General features: G+C 33.9%; 1 protein-coding gene across 1 annotated transcript; it reads left to right on the top strand.

The window, feature by feature from the left end:
- Positions 1–659: 659 nt before the first annotated feature.
- On the top strand, positions 660–11775 carry LOC128238060 (uncharacterized). Its single transcript, XM_052953636.1, has 4 exons — positions 660–763; positions 5368–5467; positions 9013–9150; positions 11438–11775. The coding sequence occupies exons 1-4, from the start codon at positions 683–685 to the stop codon at positions 11773–11775; spliced, it is 657 nt and encodes a 218-aa protein (XP_052809596.1). The 5' UTR covers positions 660–682.
- The last annotated feature ends 525 nt before the right edge of the window (positions 11776–12300 follow it).

Genomic DNA, 12300 nt, shown 5'->3' with positions numbered 1-12300 from the left:
CAAATTAGTGAAAATATTGTATCAAATTGATTTACTAATTTTTTTAAAAACGTAAAAAACGGCTGCCTCGTCCTTACCGTTTTTAAAATGGACTCGTTTAATACACTCGATACCAAATAAACATTCATTCGAGATTCCTGTATAAAGTATTTTTTACCAAAAAATACCGGCAAGTTATTCCATTCTTTCAAAATTTTGAAAAAAAATACTTGCGCAAATAGATATTGACCGCAAAATAGATATCATAAAACTGTTTACATATAAGGAAATGAGCTTTCTAATCCTGGAAACAACAAAACAATCTACCAAATGCAGACTACCAGTCTATAAAAATCCTCTTTTTTGGCCCTTTCCCTTGTTTTACTTGACACCATTTAAACTTTACGTTTAAGTTCTTACATATTCTGTAAATGTACTACTACAATCTACCGCTAAAGTACTACTTCTAATATTTTCAATCTTTTGGATTGATATTGATGTTATTGTTTTGTATATGATTGTAAAAAGGCATCAGCTAATGCAAACAAAAACCTTAAATGTCAACAATATACAACTGAGGTATGTCCTCAATATGATAACCATATTGGATCTCATTCGTTGTCATCCGATATCGTTACACTGTGTTTTTTTTTATCTGTAGCTTCGCCGTCTTTGTGGGGTAGGCCATTTTATTTTTGTGAAAATGTTCCCTGGGTTCTTGAAAAAGAAAATCAAAGAGAAAAAGAAGGGAGTAATATATGGCAACGTTGAAGGACCATATCGCGTAAGTGTTGTTTCTTTTGCTATGGTAAATTAAGTTCGACAAGAATGACGGTGATTTTTTTTACTTTTATTGTGAAACTGTTTTGTACAAAGTACTACTACTGCTGCTGCTGTTACTGCTACCACTACCTACTACTACTGCATATACGACTACTACTACTGCATATACGACTACTACTACAACAACTACTACTACTACTACTACTACTACTACTACTACTACTACTACTACTACTACTACTACTACTACTACTACTACTTCTACTACTACTACTACTACTACTACTACTACTACTACTACTACTACTACTACTACTACTACTACTACTACTACTACTACTACTACTACTACTACTACTACTACTACTACTACTATTACTACTACTCCTCCTACTACTACTACTACTACTACTACTACTACTACTACTACTACTACTACTACTACTACTACATCTACTACTTCTTCTACTACAACAACAAATGAGAATGAATATATTAAAGTGGCACTCTGATTCAAAATCAATACATACACAATCAATACATACACATGTATACGTTTTGAGTGATATACCTTTAACTTCTTACTAAATAATGCATTTATGGTAAATATAAATTACTAATAACAAGATTGTAACTGTGCATTTAATAGCTGAAAACTGAAAAATATTAAATGATTGGTGAGTACTCAAATATTAACTTCCATATAATATCGTAGGTAGAAATACTTATTTTCTGCACATTTTTTTCCCAATTAAACTCGGTTTCCTTAATAAGAACCATTGTTTTTACATTTATTCATCCTTTTTGGTATATTTAAACAAGTGTATTAATTGTGGTTATTATTTTTTTGGGGGAGTAAGATTGCATCTTTAAATCTGTTTAAATAACTGCAACATTGTTTTGTCAATTGCCACTTTAACAGTATCTTGAATGCTTCAATTTATCAGCATAACTTGGTTGCGTATAACCCTAGGCTTTTGTGATTTAAAGATTAAAATCCTAATAATTGGTGTATACTCTTTTTCAAGGACATATAATTGATCGCATAGTCCTTAGACAGAGCTGCATGATATTGAAACTCAATATATGAAGAGAAAAAGTCTGTTTAACGATTATTGAAACCCTTTATGTATCGCCATTTAATTAAAACCCATTTCCATAAAACAATTTTGCTAATAGCCATTTATAAAACATAGGCAACTTATTGTCTTTATCATTCAAATCTAGTGTGTTACCTTTTCTTGTGACTGGAGAAATAAAGATATTTTAACACATTTTGATGTCAAAACAGGCTAACAAAAATCATCAATTCAGAAATTCGATAGATAATGATGCGATTTTTTATATGCCCGGGACGCCTTATGGTTCTGGTATCATTTGAAACGGTTGTATTTATAAGAGAGTATGTTAAATTATGTCATAATAAAATACTTTTGACCTTGGCAATATTGCACAAAAAATAATTTTACGTCTGAATTCAGTTCAAATAATGACCGTTACAACTAAAATCGCCGCAATGTGACGAAAACATTTTTGTAAAATAAAACATTAACATATTTGGGCAATGATTATCACAAAGCATTGTGTTACCCTTATTATTGAAGTAACAAATGTTTAAACTTATTAATAAAATTGCTTGTTGTATATATTATGTATGTAGTGTATTGGTCGTGTGGTTTTGTGTTGTTGATCCGTGTTTCTGGTTTGTAGTGGATTTTTTCTGTGCTTATCATTGGTGTTGACCCTGTGTCATTGAACGGGGGTTTATGTTTTATGTTTTGATTTCCAAATTTGTTTCTGTAGTTTTTTATATAAATATTGTATATAAACGCAAATAACATTAAGCTAACTTGACTAAATATCATGGCAAAAGAGGGTTAGTATAACTTTTTGAGGTCGTCTTCTATCTGCAGACGCTTACAAAATGGTTTTGATTAATAACATTTGGAGGGCCTATTAAACCAAGATTAACGCCAGAACAAGTAATATTATTGCTAAAATTGCATGAATTATTATGTCAAAACTAGTATATTCTTAAATGCACAACTTAATTTGGATTGCGGTTGAAACTGGTATTAAGGCGGTATAACAACGGCTGATTTTTATCTAGACATGAACTAACCTACTTTTTTTCAAAAGGTTATTTCTTTGTGCAAATAATTTAATAATTTGTCTCAGTTACTCGTCTAATTTACACATTTTACTGAGTTTTCAGAGTCATTGCTTGGACTATTCCCGTTTTCCTTAAATGGCTGTTTGTTGAAAGTGGTGTCGGCGACCCATTTCTTGAGCAGTTAATACGTTTTCATTACACCATATACTGTATATTTCACATCGATACATATTCTGTTTTGCACTTTTAACGTTATATCTGGAAATACTCATATGGCAAACATGCATTGTTCTTGAACACTGACTTAATCTTTAACTGGGATTATTGCTTCCATTCCGATATATAAACATATGGAGATTATTTCACAAAACAGTTTCAGAATCGTTGTAAGTTATGTATCCAAACCAAAATAGTTATTTTTAGCACACAAGATCCTCCATGTTTTCATAGCGAAATTATAATATATAGCGGAAGAACACGACGAGCTTCCGAGAAAGCCTAACAAACACAAGAAGCAGATGTCGTTTTGAATAACATAACAAGGATGATTGTAAAAAGGTCAACAAAGAAGCTGCAAGAATAATTGCCGGTGCAACGAGACTAGTATCATTTGCAAATTGATACACTGAAACAGGACTTGATCGTTTGATAAAAATTCTGCGACGAAAACACAAAATACTTGTTTAAAAGATGTATAACTCCCTCATTCTGTTAAATTTGTCAGAACACATATCATCAAGAGACGGCGTCACAACATCATAAATTTTCGTAAATCATCCAACTTGATGATCTTAAACTCACTTTTTGTCTTGTTCCTTTCTTGCGTCTACTATTTCTGAATGGAATGCCCTTTCGTAAGATGTTGGTTCATCCGCATTCTTGCCGTCTTTCTAGTATACACTAAACAAGAATATCAAATCAGTTCCTGATTTCTGCTACGATAGAGACCGCAAACATACCGTTCATCAAGGCTGCGCATGCATTGTAGTTACCTAAAAACGAAAAATAGTAAAAAACTTACTGCCAATTTGAAGATACTGAGGACACCTACTATTACACATACCATTACTTTTTAACTTGTCCACACTATCACATTCACACAAGGTATGATTCGACCAATTTCCAACATTTTGATACTTTTCTTTCCAACAGCTACTTTTCGGTATAAAGAATGCAACAATTGAATTTTACAAGACACTAATTGTCATGGTCAGGCTTACAGCAGTCAAACCAAACCTTTCTTAACATAAGTTATAAGTTCATACCACAACTAGGCCATTTCGAACTTTTCTCTTTCAACTTCATTTCTTTATCGTTCTTTCTACTAATCTTTCATATGTATCATTAGTATTCATAACATCAGTTTAACATAATTATTCTTATCAACATATATTCAACGAGATTAGTGTGGACAGGTTAACTTCACCCCAGCAGTCCGTTTTTGTTATGTCACTTTTGCTATCCATGCACTTGTCATTCGTTTAGCTCAGGTAGTCTACATGTATGTACGATGTTGTGTATGGGGTGATGTATTAAACTGGTTTATATATATATATATATATTATTTATCAATTTGTTTTAAAACATTCAGTTTATTATATAACTTTCTGAGAAGTTTATCGTTTCTCATCATGGTGAGTTAATTTATGTCGTTATATAGTTAATTTAAATAACATAATACGATGTAAAAAAACAAAAAGCACATCCGTACAAATGGTTTATTTATATTAGATATAATTTCATACAAAAGACTTTTAGCTAACTATATAACGACATAAGTTAACTCATAACAAAAACGGACTGCTGGGGTGGAGTTAACCTCTCTACACTAATCTCGAAACATATATGTTGGAACGAATATGTTAAACTGATAAGTAATGATGTTAAACATTAAGATTTAACCTAGACGTCGCTTATTATTAAAAGATAGTGTCAAATATGAGTACAGCTGCATTTTGCATTGCATTCTGTTAAAGTTGTCTTTTATCAATTTGCTAACATCGTATCAAGCCAAAAAGAATACCATGCCTGTCAGACCATGAAGTGACATACAATATGATGGGAAAACAATTCGAAGAGGATCTTGCAGCAGGCGGTGAGAGGTCAATGCAACTAATCTTCAGATCAAGAATAAGATCATTCGGTCAAGCAGTTCGTGAGGAAAAGTCGTCTAAAGATTTTGTTTACAACTTGATAATGATATCAGGCTGCCATAAACGCTCAGGATCTATAACAGTTGCCTTAAATGTCAATTTCTTTCAATAATAAGCGACGTCTATGTTACATAATCAGGTTCAATAAAAGCTCCGCTCGTTGTTTCAGATAAAAAGTAGTTAATCTTTATATATCTTTAGCATGCCTGATGTGCTACCACTACTGATTACAGAGCACAAGTTTGTTTTGACCCTCATAATTTTTTAAGCACTAGTGTTATAACAATAGTTATTCAAAATAAAGCATGTTGAAATATTTATATTGATTAAATTTTACAGAATGAAGAACCGGAATATCTAAAGCTGGTCGAAATTTACAGAGGGGATATTCGACTTCGTTTGATTCCGAAACAAATTTTACACTTGCTGTTTTTAATCGGTGAGTAATGAAATACTGAGCAAACATAATAGAAGGATATACACATATAATTCACAACATTGCATGCAGTTATTCAAAGCACTGATAGTGGTATTCAGATTCAACTAAACTTGTATTCTAGTGTGTTATTCTACAATGCCTGTTTACTTAATTTTAAGAAAATGTAAGCACAGTTGTAGTACATGAAATACTCCTTCATTTTCAGACAAAGCTTGAACAGACAGCAAAAACACATAAATTATTTACAAATGTACATATTTAGACCATTTAGAGAATCATTATAAATATTCATTAGCATAAAACTCACATACGCAGGGGTGAATATTGCACACAAAAACATAGTAATACAGGGGAAAATTACCAAGCTTATTAAGAAGTTGGAGTATGAAGGCCAATACATGTATGAAATCTCGTATATAAATGGATAAAGATACAGGATCTATGTTATTCCATATAACAAACAATGCTTCTTGGTATAGTTCGACCATTTAGTTAATTTCACTGCTAGAGACACCGACAGAAGGGAGAAAACCGAAATGAAATAATTATCTATTGTATATCTGAGCTTTCTCCCCTGTAGTATATTATTTATACAATTTATAGATCCAATGAGATCACACAAGAACTGCAAGGAGTGCAATGAGTGTTTTCAGTTTATAGGAGTTTTCCATTTCATATCCATGTTTTTATACGTGTGTTTTACTTTCAATAAACGCATTTTATTACATACTCTTTGTAACACAATGACCCTCGCCAATCTGCTAAGGTTATTACTCGTGTCTTTAGCTACTAAGTGGTCAACATGCCATAGCGTTATTTTCATTGGAGCTTCATTACCGTTACCGGCAGGTTTCATTTTGGTATTCTAAGAATATATGGAACAGTTAATCTCGTTATCATATGTTAATAACGGACCTAAGGCTTGGATAATAATTATCAAATGATCTGCCTTCTGATAAACTCATACATTACTTGGTACCATCGAAGATCAATCAGCAACGGCTAAGGTCAATCGCTAATGGCTATTTTACCTTCTTTACTAAAATCCTATCAAAGGGGTTTGGTCTAGTCCATTTTGACGTCACTAAATATATCGATTGACAAGCTCCTTTTTGTGGCGATAGCCAGTAAGATACTTTGGTTATTGTCACGTGAGATTAACTGTATCACATGATCTCATTAAACTATTAAGGGGAAATAGAAAACATTTCAGATTGGTCAACTGCAATTTGGGTCAATTGTGAAATATAAAACACTTACTGTATCCGGATTTTAAAAGGAGGAGTTTGGAGTCTGCTTCTCGTTAGGATAGTCGAGAATGTAACTGGGTTTAAATCTTCAGGTATACGGACTGAGATTAGGCAGTCTGCCAGCTTAAGATCTCAAAGTCAGCTTTGCTCTTTGTTAATAGAACAAATTAATTGAAACTAAGAAATAAATAATTGCTAACAATAAAACTTGTATCATCGGACGTGGTTAGTTTTAACTTTATTTAATTTTACAACGATTGTGAAACAAGCTATTACAACTTATATTAATCACTCTCGTTGGCACGATGTTGCGCGAGAGTGTGGTCTTGTGTTGTGGGGGTAACCGGAGTACCCGGAGAAAACCCACTTGTCCGGCTTGGTGACCACTAACCAAACTCACATGCGCCCAGGCGGGAATCGAACCCGGGTCGCCTTGGTGAGAAGCGAGTGCGCTAACCACTGCGCTCTCGCTTCTCACCAAGGCGACCCGGGACGTGGTTGTTTTGACTTTATAACTATACGATTGAACGGCTTAGTGTAAAAGACGCAGTTTAAAAGTGAGGGTGCTACATCTTACATGAACTGATTTTGTAAATAAAACATTATTCCAGGTGGTATGTTTTAAAGTCTGATTTTAATTGAATTCTGGTACTTTCGAGTATGTTGTTTAACTCTACATGCACTCAGTCGATTTCTAAAGCTCAACCTTAAATCTTATAAATATTTTAATGGCATATGTTTCGGATTAGGGCAGTGTTTCGAGTATTATGAAACACTTCGTTGCATTCAACAATTAAATCATCTGAATTCAATACGTTTTAAAAGCGTGTTAACGTTTACCTTTAATTGACGTTTGTATTCAAAACAACTTATTTTCCTCATATTAGTATAAATGCCATGTAAACACGTCCGATAATCATATTTATAGTTGTAAGATGAATACAGCATCTAAGGGCTTGACGCATAATTGCCAAAATAAATAAGGCAGAGTGAGACATACCAAGAAAACGTTTGCCCTGGACAATGCAATCTTGGAAGTATATATAAAAAACAACAGTTATGTTGTGGTTCACAATATATTTATATTATAGTAAATATGTTACAGTGTAATGATTTATTGTTAAACCCGTGTAGAATAACAGTGATTAAAGTTAACATTATATTTTACTGCACTTTATGCACAAGTAAATTGTAACCACGCCCCCATCGGTCCGGGGAATAGAGGGAACTTTGAATTTCGGTCCAGCCAATCCAAGGTAAACATCGACGTCCTGTGGGGACAAACTGCTGGTAAAATCACCGCAAAATGTCCCCGCATCCTGGGAACATCCAATTTAAGGCCTACACCCCGCATTCCGGGAAATCCTACTCAAGGCCTATACCACCGCTATTTCTAGAGCAAAAACAAAACCACCGCATTCATTCGGCAATGCGGAGCCACCTGGAAGGTGGAAATTTTCCTCGCTATCCCCGATATACCCCCGGACCTAGGGGGGCTTGATTACACTTGTCTGGTGCTTTCTAAGTGAAAAGAAAAGCCATCTAAATATGACGTCAAACAATTTCTAAAACCAATGAAACAAAACGATCCCTAACCCTAACATTTGTAGGGGTCTTATTCTTGTTCATGCTTATTGAAATATTTGTATCTCAAATCTCTGACACTGTTAGAACTTGAGTACACTTGTATTTCCTTACAATCTGAGATCATGAAGAGTGAGCCCTTGTCTTGCCTTCAAACAAATATAATAGCATTTTGTTCTTTTACTTTTGGTGGGAAACACAATTGTATAACAAGGGCAACTTCAACCTTTCAAGGCTTTTAAAATAAGAGACTGATTTCTTCTTAAATTAAAATTGAGTCTAATTAGTATATGTACATGCATATTAGGTTTAAAACAGTAAGTAACAATTATAACGTATATTCTACAGACAAATAAAGAGAGTGCTGCATTTTATGCACTACTTCGTCCAAAAATGTTTTCATTGTACACATTTAGATTTAAATTTGAGATTCGAGGAAAGTCATACATGCGGGTATCTTCGAGTCTACATGTACAAGTTTAATGAAGAAGTTCGCAAACGACCTTTAAACTCAACTGCAACTTTCAAACATATGTGGTACTACACGTTTAAGTGCACGTTCACGTCGCGTGTCACAACCTCCTTTTACTATCAACTATAGTGGCTTACTGCAAATGTACAAAAACCAATAATATAATTCAAATATGTGACAGATAATTTTACCTTTAATATAATTTGTGTATCAAATTAAAAGTATAAACTGTTTTTCAGGTGAAAGCGAAAAAGAAAAAATAAGAAAAATTGGAGATATTGATCCAGCACTTGCAACAGACCAGCTTCTGGATTGTATAAAGTCTTCATCAGATCCAGGTCGATGGCGCGAGTTCCTAAATGCTCTTGAGAAATCCAGTATGTTAACGCGGCTAGAATGTGCTTCAAAATCTATTGCCATAGATAATAAAAAATCTGATAATGACCACTAGTTATGTACGTGAATGTTGTAGTGTAGTTCAGCATAATTTAAACATAAGGCAAAGTGTACTTTTAAACAAGAATAAGGGTATGAAAAACGATCTTTATAGATAATTACCAGTTTCACACCACCAAGCAGGAACGCGACGTCGAATCGAAGTCGGATCGACGTTTGAATTTATTTGCGACGCCGGCGTCTATTCCTTTTAAAAAACAACGTCAGAATACCGACCAAAATCCAACGTCTATCCGTAACGTAAACTTTGCAGGACTATTTTTACTTGCCTGCATAACGTTTCCGTCATTTACATCGAACGTCATAACAGATGAACGCGCGAAACGCCGCCGTATTCATGGTAGATTGGGGAACACAAAGCTTTAGTTTATGTCCTGTACAAACTCCATTGCCGTGAATTTACTTAAATAAGGTATTGCAACTATATTTAAATGTCTTACTTGTCGATTTTCTACATTTTTTTCGAAAAATGTCTATAAGTTTATATGAATTGAAACCACAAGGCCTCTAAAGGTACTTTTGAAACCCAAAATATAGTCGTTTTCCTTAAATATCCGAATGTCGTCGCTTATTATATATTTTACAATTCCTTTCAAAAGATTCGTTTCGCCTTGCGAAAGGATGATTCATTGATACCAAAAAAAAATAGCTTTTTAAATATGATTTCCCTAAGGAATCGGATGCAAATAGTCGTTAAATCATTGCTGTCGCAGATTAAACAAACTGTGCGGTCGTCTGCATCCGGAATCCATATATTTTGTTTCAAAATGTTCTCAAAAACATCATCACCAACAATGACAGACAATATACTGAATGGAATCCCAAAATTAAGTACCATTACCGTAAGGAAAGAAAATACTGAATAAAACCTGGTTTGTGTCAAAGGCGCCGTGGTCATTCACATTTATGCCTTCGCCAACTTTCTTGCTCCCTTGCATTGAACCGAAATCATATAAAAAAATTTTTTTTACCCTAACGGTGGCAAAGAAGGAAAGGGTGTTAAATGGAAATTAAAACACAAAAAAAGGATTAAGTAGTATACATTATTATATAATATGACATGGAGTAAATATGTATGAGTTCGTGCGTAATAAGTCTACCAATTAAATATTTTATCGTTTATAATCGACAACTAATTCTAAGGCATATTTACCTCCGATATATATAATTTCACTTTGTATTATTTTTTGAAGACATTTTGTTAAATGCCACCATTTTTTTGTTTGTTTCAAACATTCAAAACTATTTATAAACAACATATTGAAACTCAAATCAAATCAAATTGCTGTCCGTTTATATTTACCTGATTTTTTTCGCTGGTAGTAGGGCTCGCTTCAAGCATAATTAGGTAGCATAACGGTAAGATTACGTTTGATAAAAGGTCAACATTGGTAAAGGGTCGGTCGCTCTCGGTCGGTTTAAGATCTGAAATGGGTAAGATCCCACCGTCGGATAAAGTCATTAAAAGAGAAAAAGGTCATTAGACGTCGTATAAACGTTTTGTGCCTGCTGGGAAAATAGTTAAGGCCTATTTAGTATCAGTCCAGAAATTTATATAAACTGCAATTCTCTTTAAGTCCAACTCGGACTTTCATTGCCAAACTTGTTAAAACCTCTAGTTATTATTGCACACCGGTAATCGTAAAGCTCTACCGTTTTAGGCATGCATATGTAAAGTTACTTTACAAAGAATGCCGTTTGTTCCGACAAATTCACAAAGGTAAGATGGGTAAACGGTCATAGAGGAAAAAATCATACACAATTAAATCCATAAAGAGGCAACATGTTTAAAACAAAACCAGTTTCACTAGCGTAATTAAAAGAAAACAGACCAAGGAGTTTTCCAAAAAAAATAAAAAAATAAATGATATTATTCGTTTAAAAGCACATACATAAACAAAACAAATCACTTCGATAAAAAAAGACAGAACGGCAAACTAGTCATTTTCGCAAACCATAATTGAACAAAATCAAACACACAAGCGATAATCAACTATCTCCTGTTTTGCTAATTCAAAGTAGGTCGGACGGAGGGCATATCTCGACCTTTATATAGGTAGAGGTAGGATTTTAACAGGCATATTTACTTATCATTTATAACTTTACTTGTATTTCTTAATGTGAATCATGTCAGTACATTGAGTTTCATTTGTGAAGACTTAAATTATGAAGTACTTCCAATAATTAAACCACTTTATTCTGATGCAGAATTTATTAGTCTCCTGAAGAAAATAAGACGCCAAGATGTTGACGATGACACGGAACAAAGAAATTACGTATCAGTAATGATGCCACAGCTTCGAGAAATGATTAATCCTCGAGAAATAATGGCACATCTTTTGTACCATGATCTCTTGATATCGGACGACAAGGAAGAAATAGAATGCGTGATGAACAACAAAGGAGCCATTGAAGCTTCGGAAATGTTACTGGAACGAGTGTCTGGAAAACATTCGAATTGGTATCCAGTACTTACAAAACTGTTTATGAAGCATGGACACACGGGCGCTGGGAATATGCTCTTGGATGGTTTGTGCAAAGGTTAGTCTTTTCAGTACTGAAAAGCCTGGCCAATTTTGATGAAACTTTAGAGCGTTGTTTCTTGGGTGGTGCGCTTTTATTTTTGTTCAAAGAATTAAATTCCATGTAGAAGTCTGGTTACCATGGCAATCAAGGGAAACCTTATTTGAAATAATTATTTACAAAAACCATCGGGCCCTGAGATAAGATATTTGGACAAGTTTCTTACATACTTACATACGGTAATCTTTGAAAAAACTTTTTGTCTGAAACTGCTTGGCCAAGACCCTCGATATTTTTTATTTACCATCCTTGTTTACAAGGTTCGCATATAATTATAAAAGTAAAATCTCTGAAAATCTTGTCTAAAACCGCTAGGCTCAGACCCTTGAAATTTTATAGGGAGTATCACGCAGTGGTCCTCCGCTAAATTTGTTAAAGTTTTGCCTCAAATGGCAAAACAGGCCAAGCCCTGGGGTTCATGATTAGCATATAGACTTACGACCGGATTTCTTTGACGTTTTGATACTGCCCTGGGGGTCACAAGTTTC

This window comes from Mya arenaria, chromosome 6 (assembly GCF_026914265.1).
Source record: "Mya arenaria isolate MELC-2E11 chromosome 6, ASM2691426v1".
Classification (NCBI taxonomy): Eukaryota; Metazoa; Mollusca; class Bivalvia; order Myida; family Myidae; genus Mya; species Mya arenaria.
The sequence above is the reverse complement of the archived record's forward strand: the minus strand, read 5'-3'. Positions and strand labels throughout refer to the sequence as shown.

What these genes read in the sequence shown, in the direction of transcription:
- LOC128238060 (XM_052953636.1), top strand. Translation starts at nt 683, where the DNA reads ATGTTCCCTGGGTTCTTGAAAAAGAAAATCAAAGAGAAAAAGAAGGGA. An exon ending in ACGTTGAAGGACCATATCGC is followed by an intron (nt 764 to 5,367) that starts GTAAGTGTTGTT and finishes TAAATTTTACAG; the next exon opens with AATGAAGAACCGGAATATCT. An exon ending in ACACTTGCTGTTTTTAATCG is followed by an intron (nt 5,468 to 9,012) that starts GTGAGTAATGAA and finishes ACTGTTTTTCAG; the next exon opens with GTGAAAGCGAAAAAGAAAAA.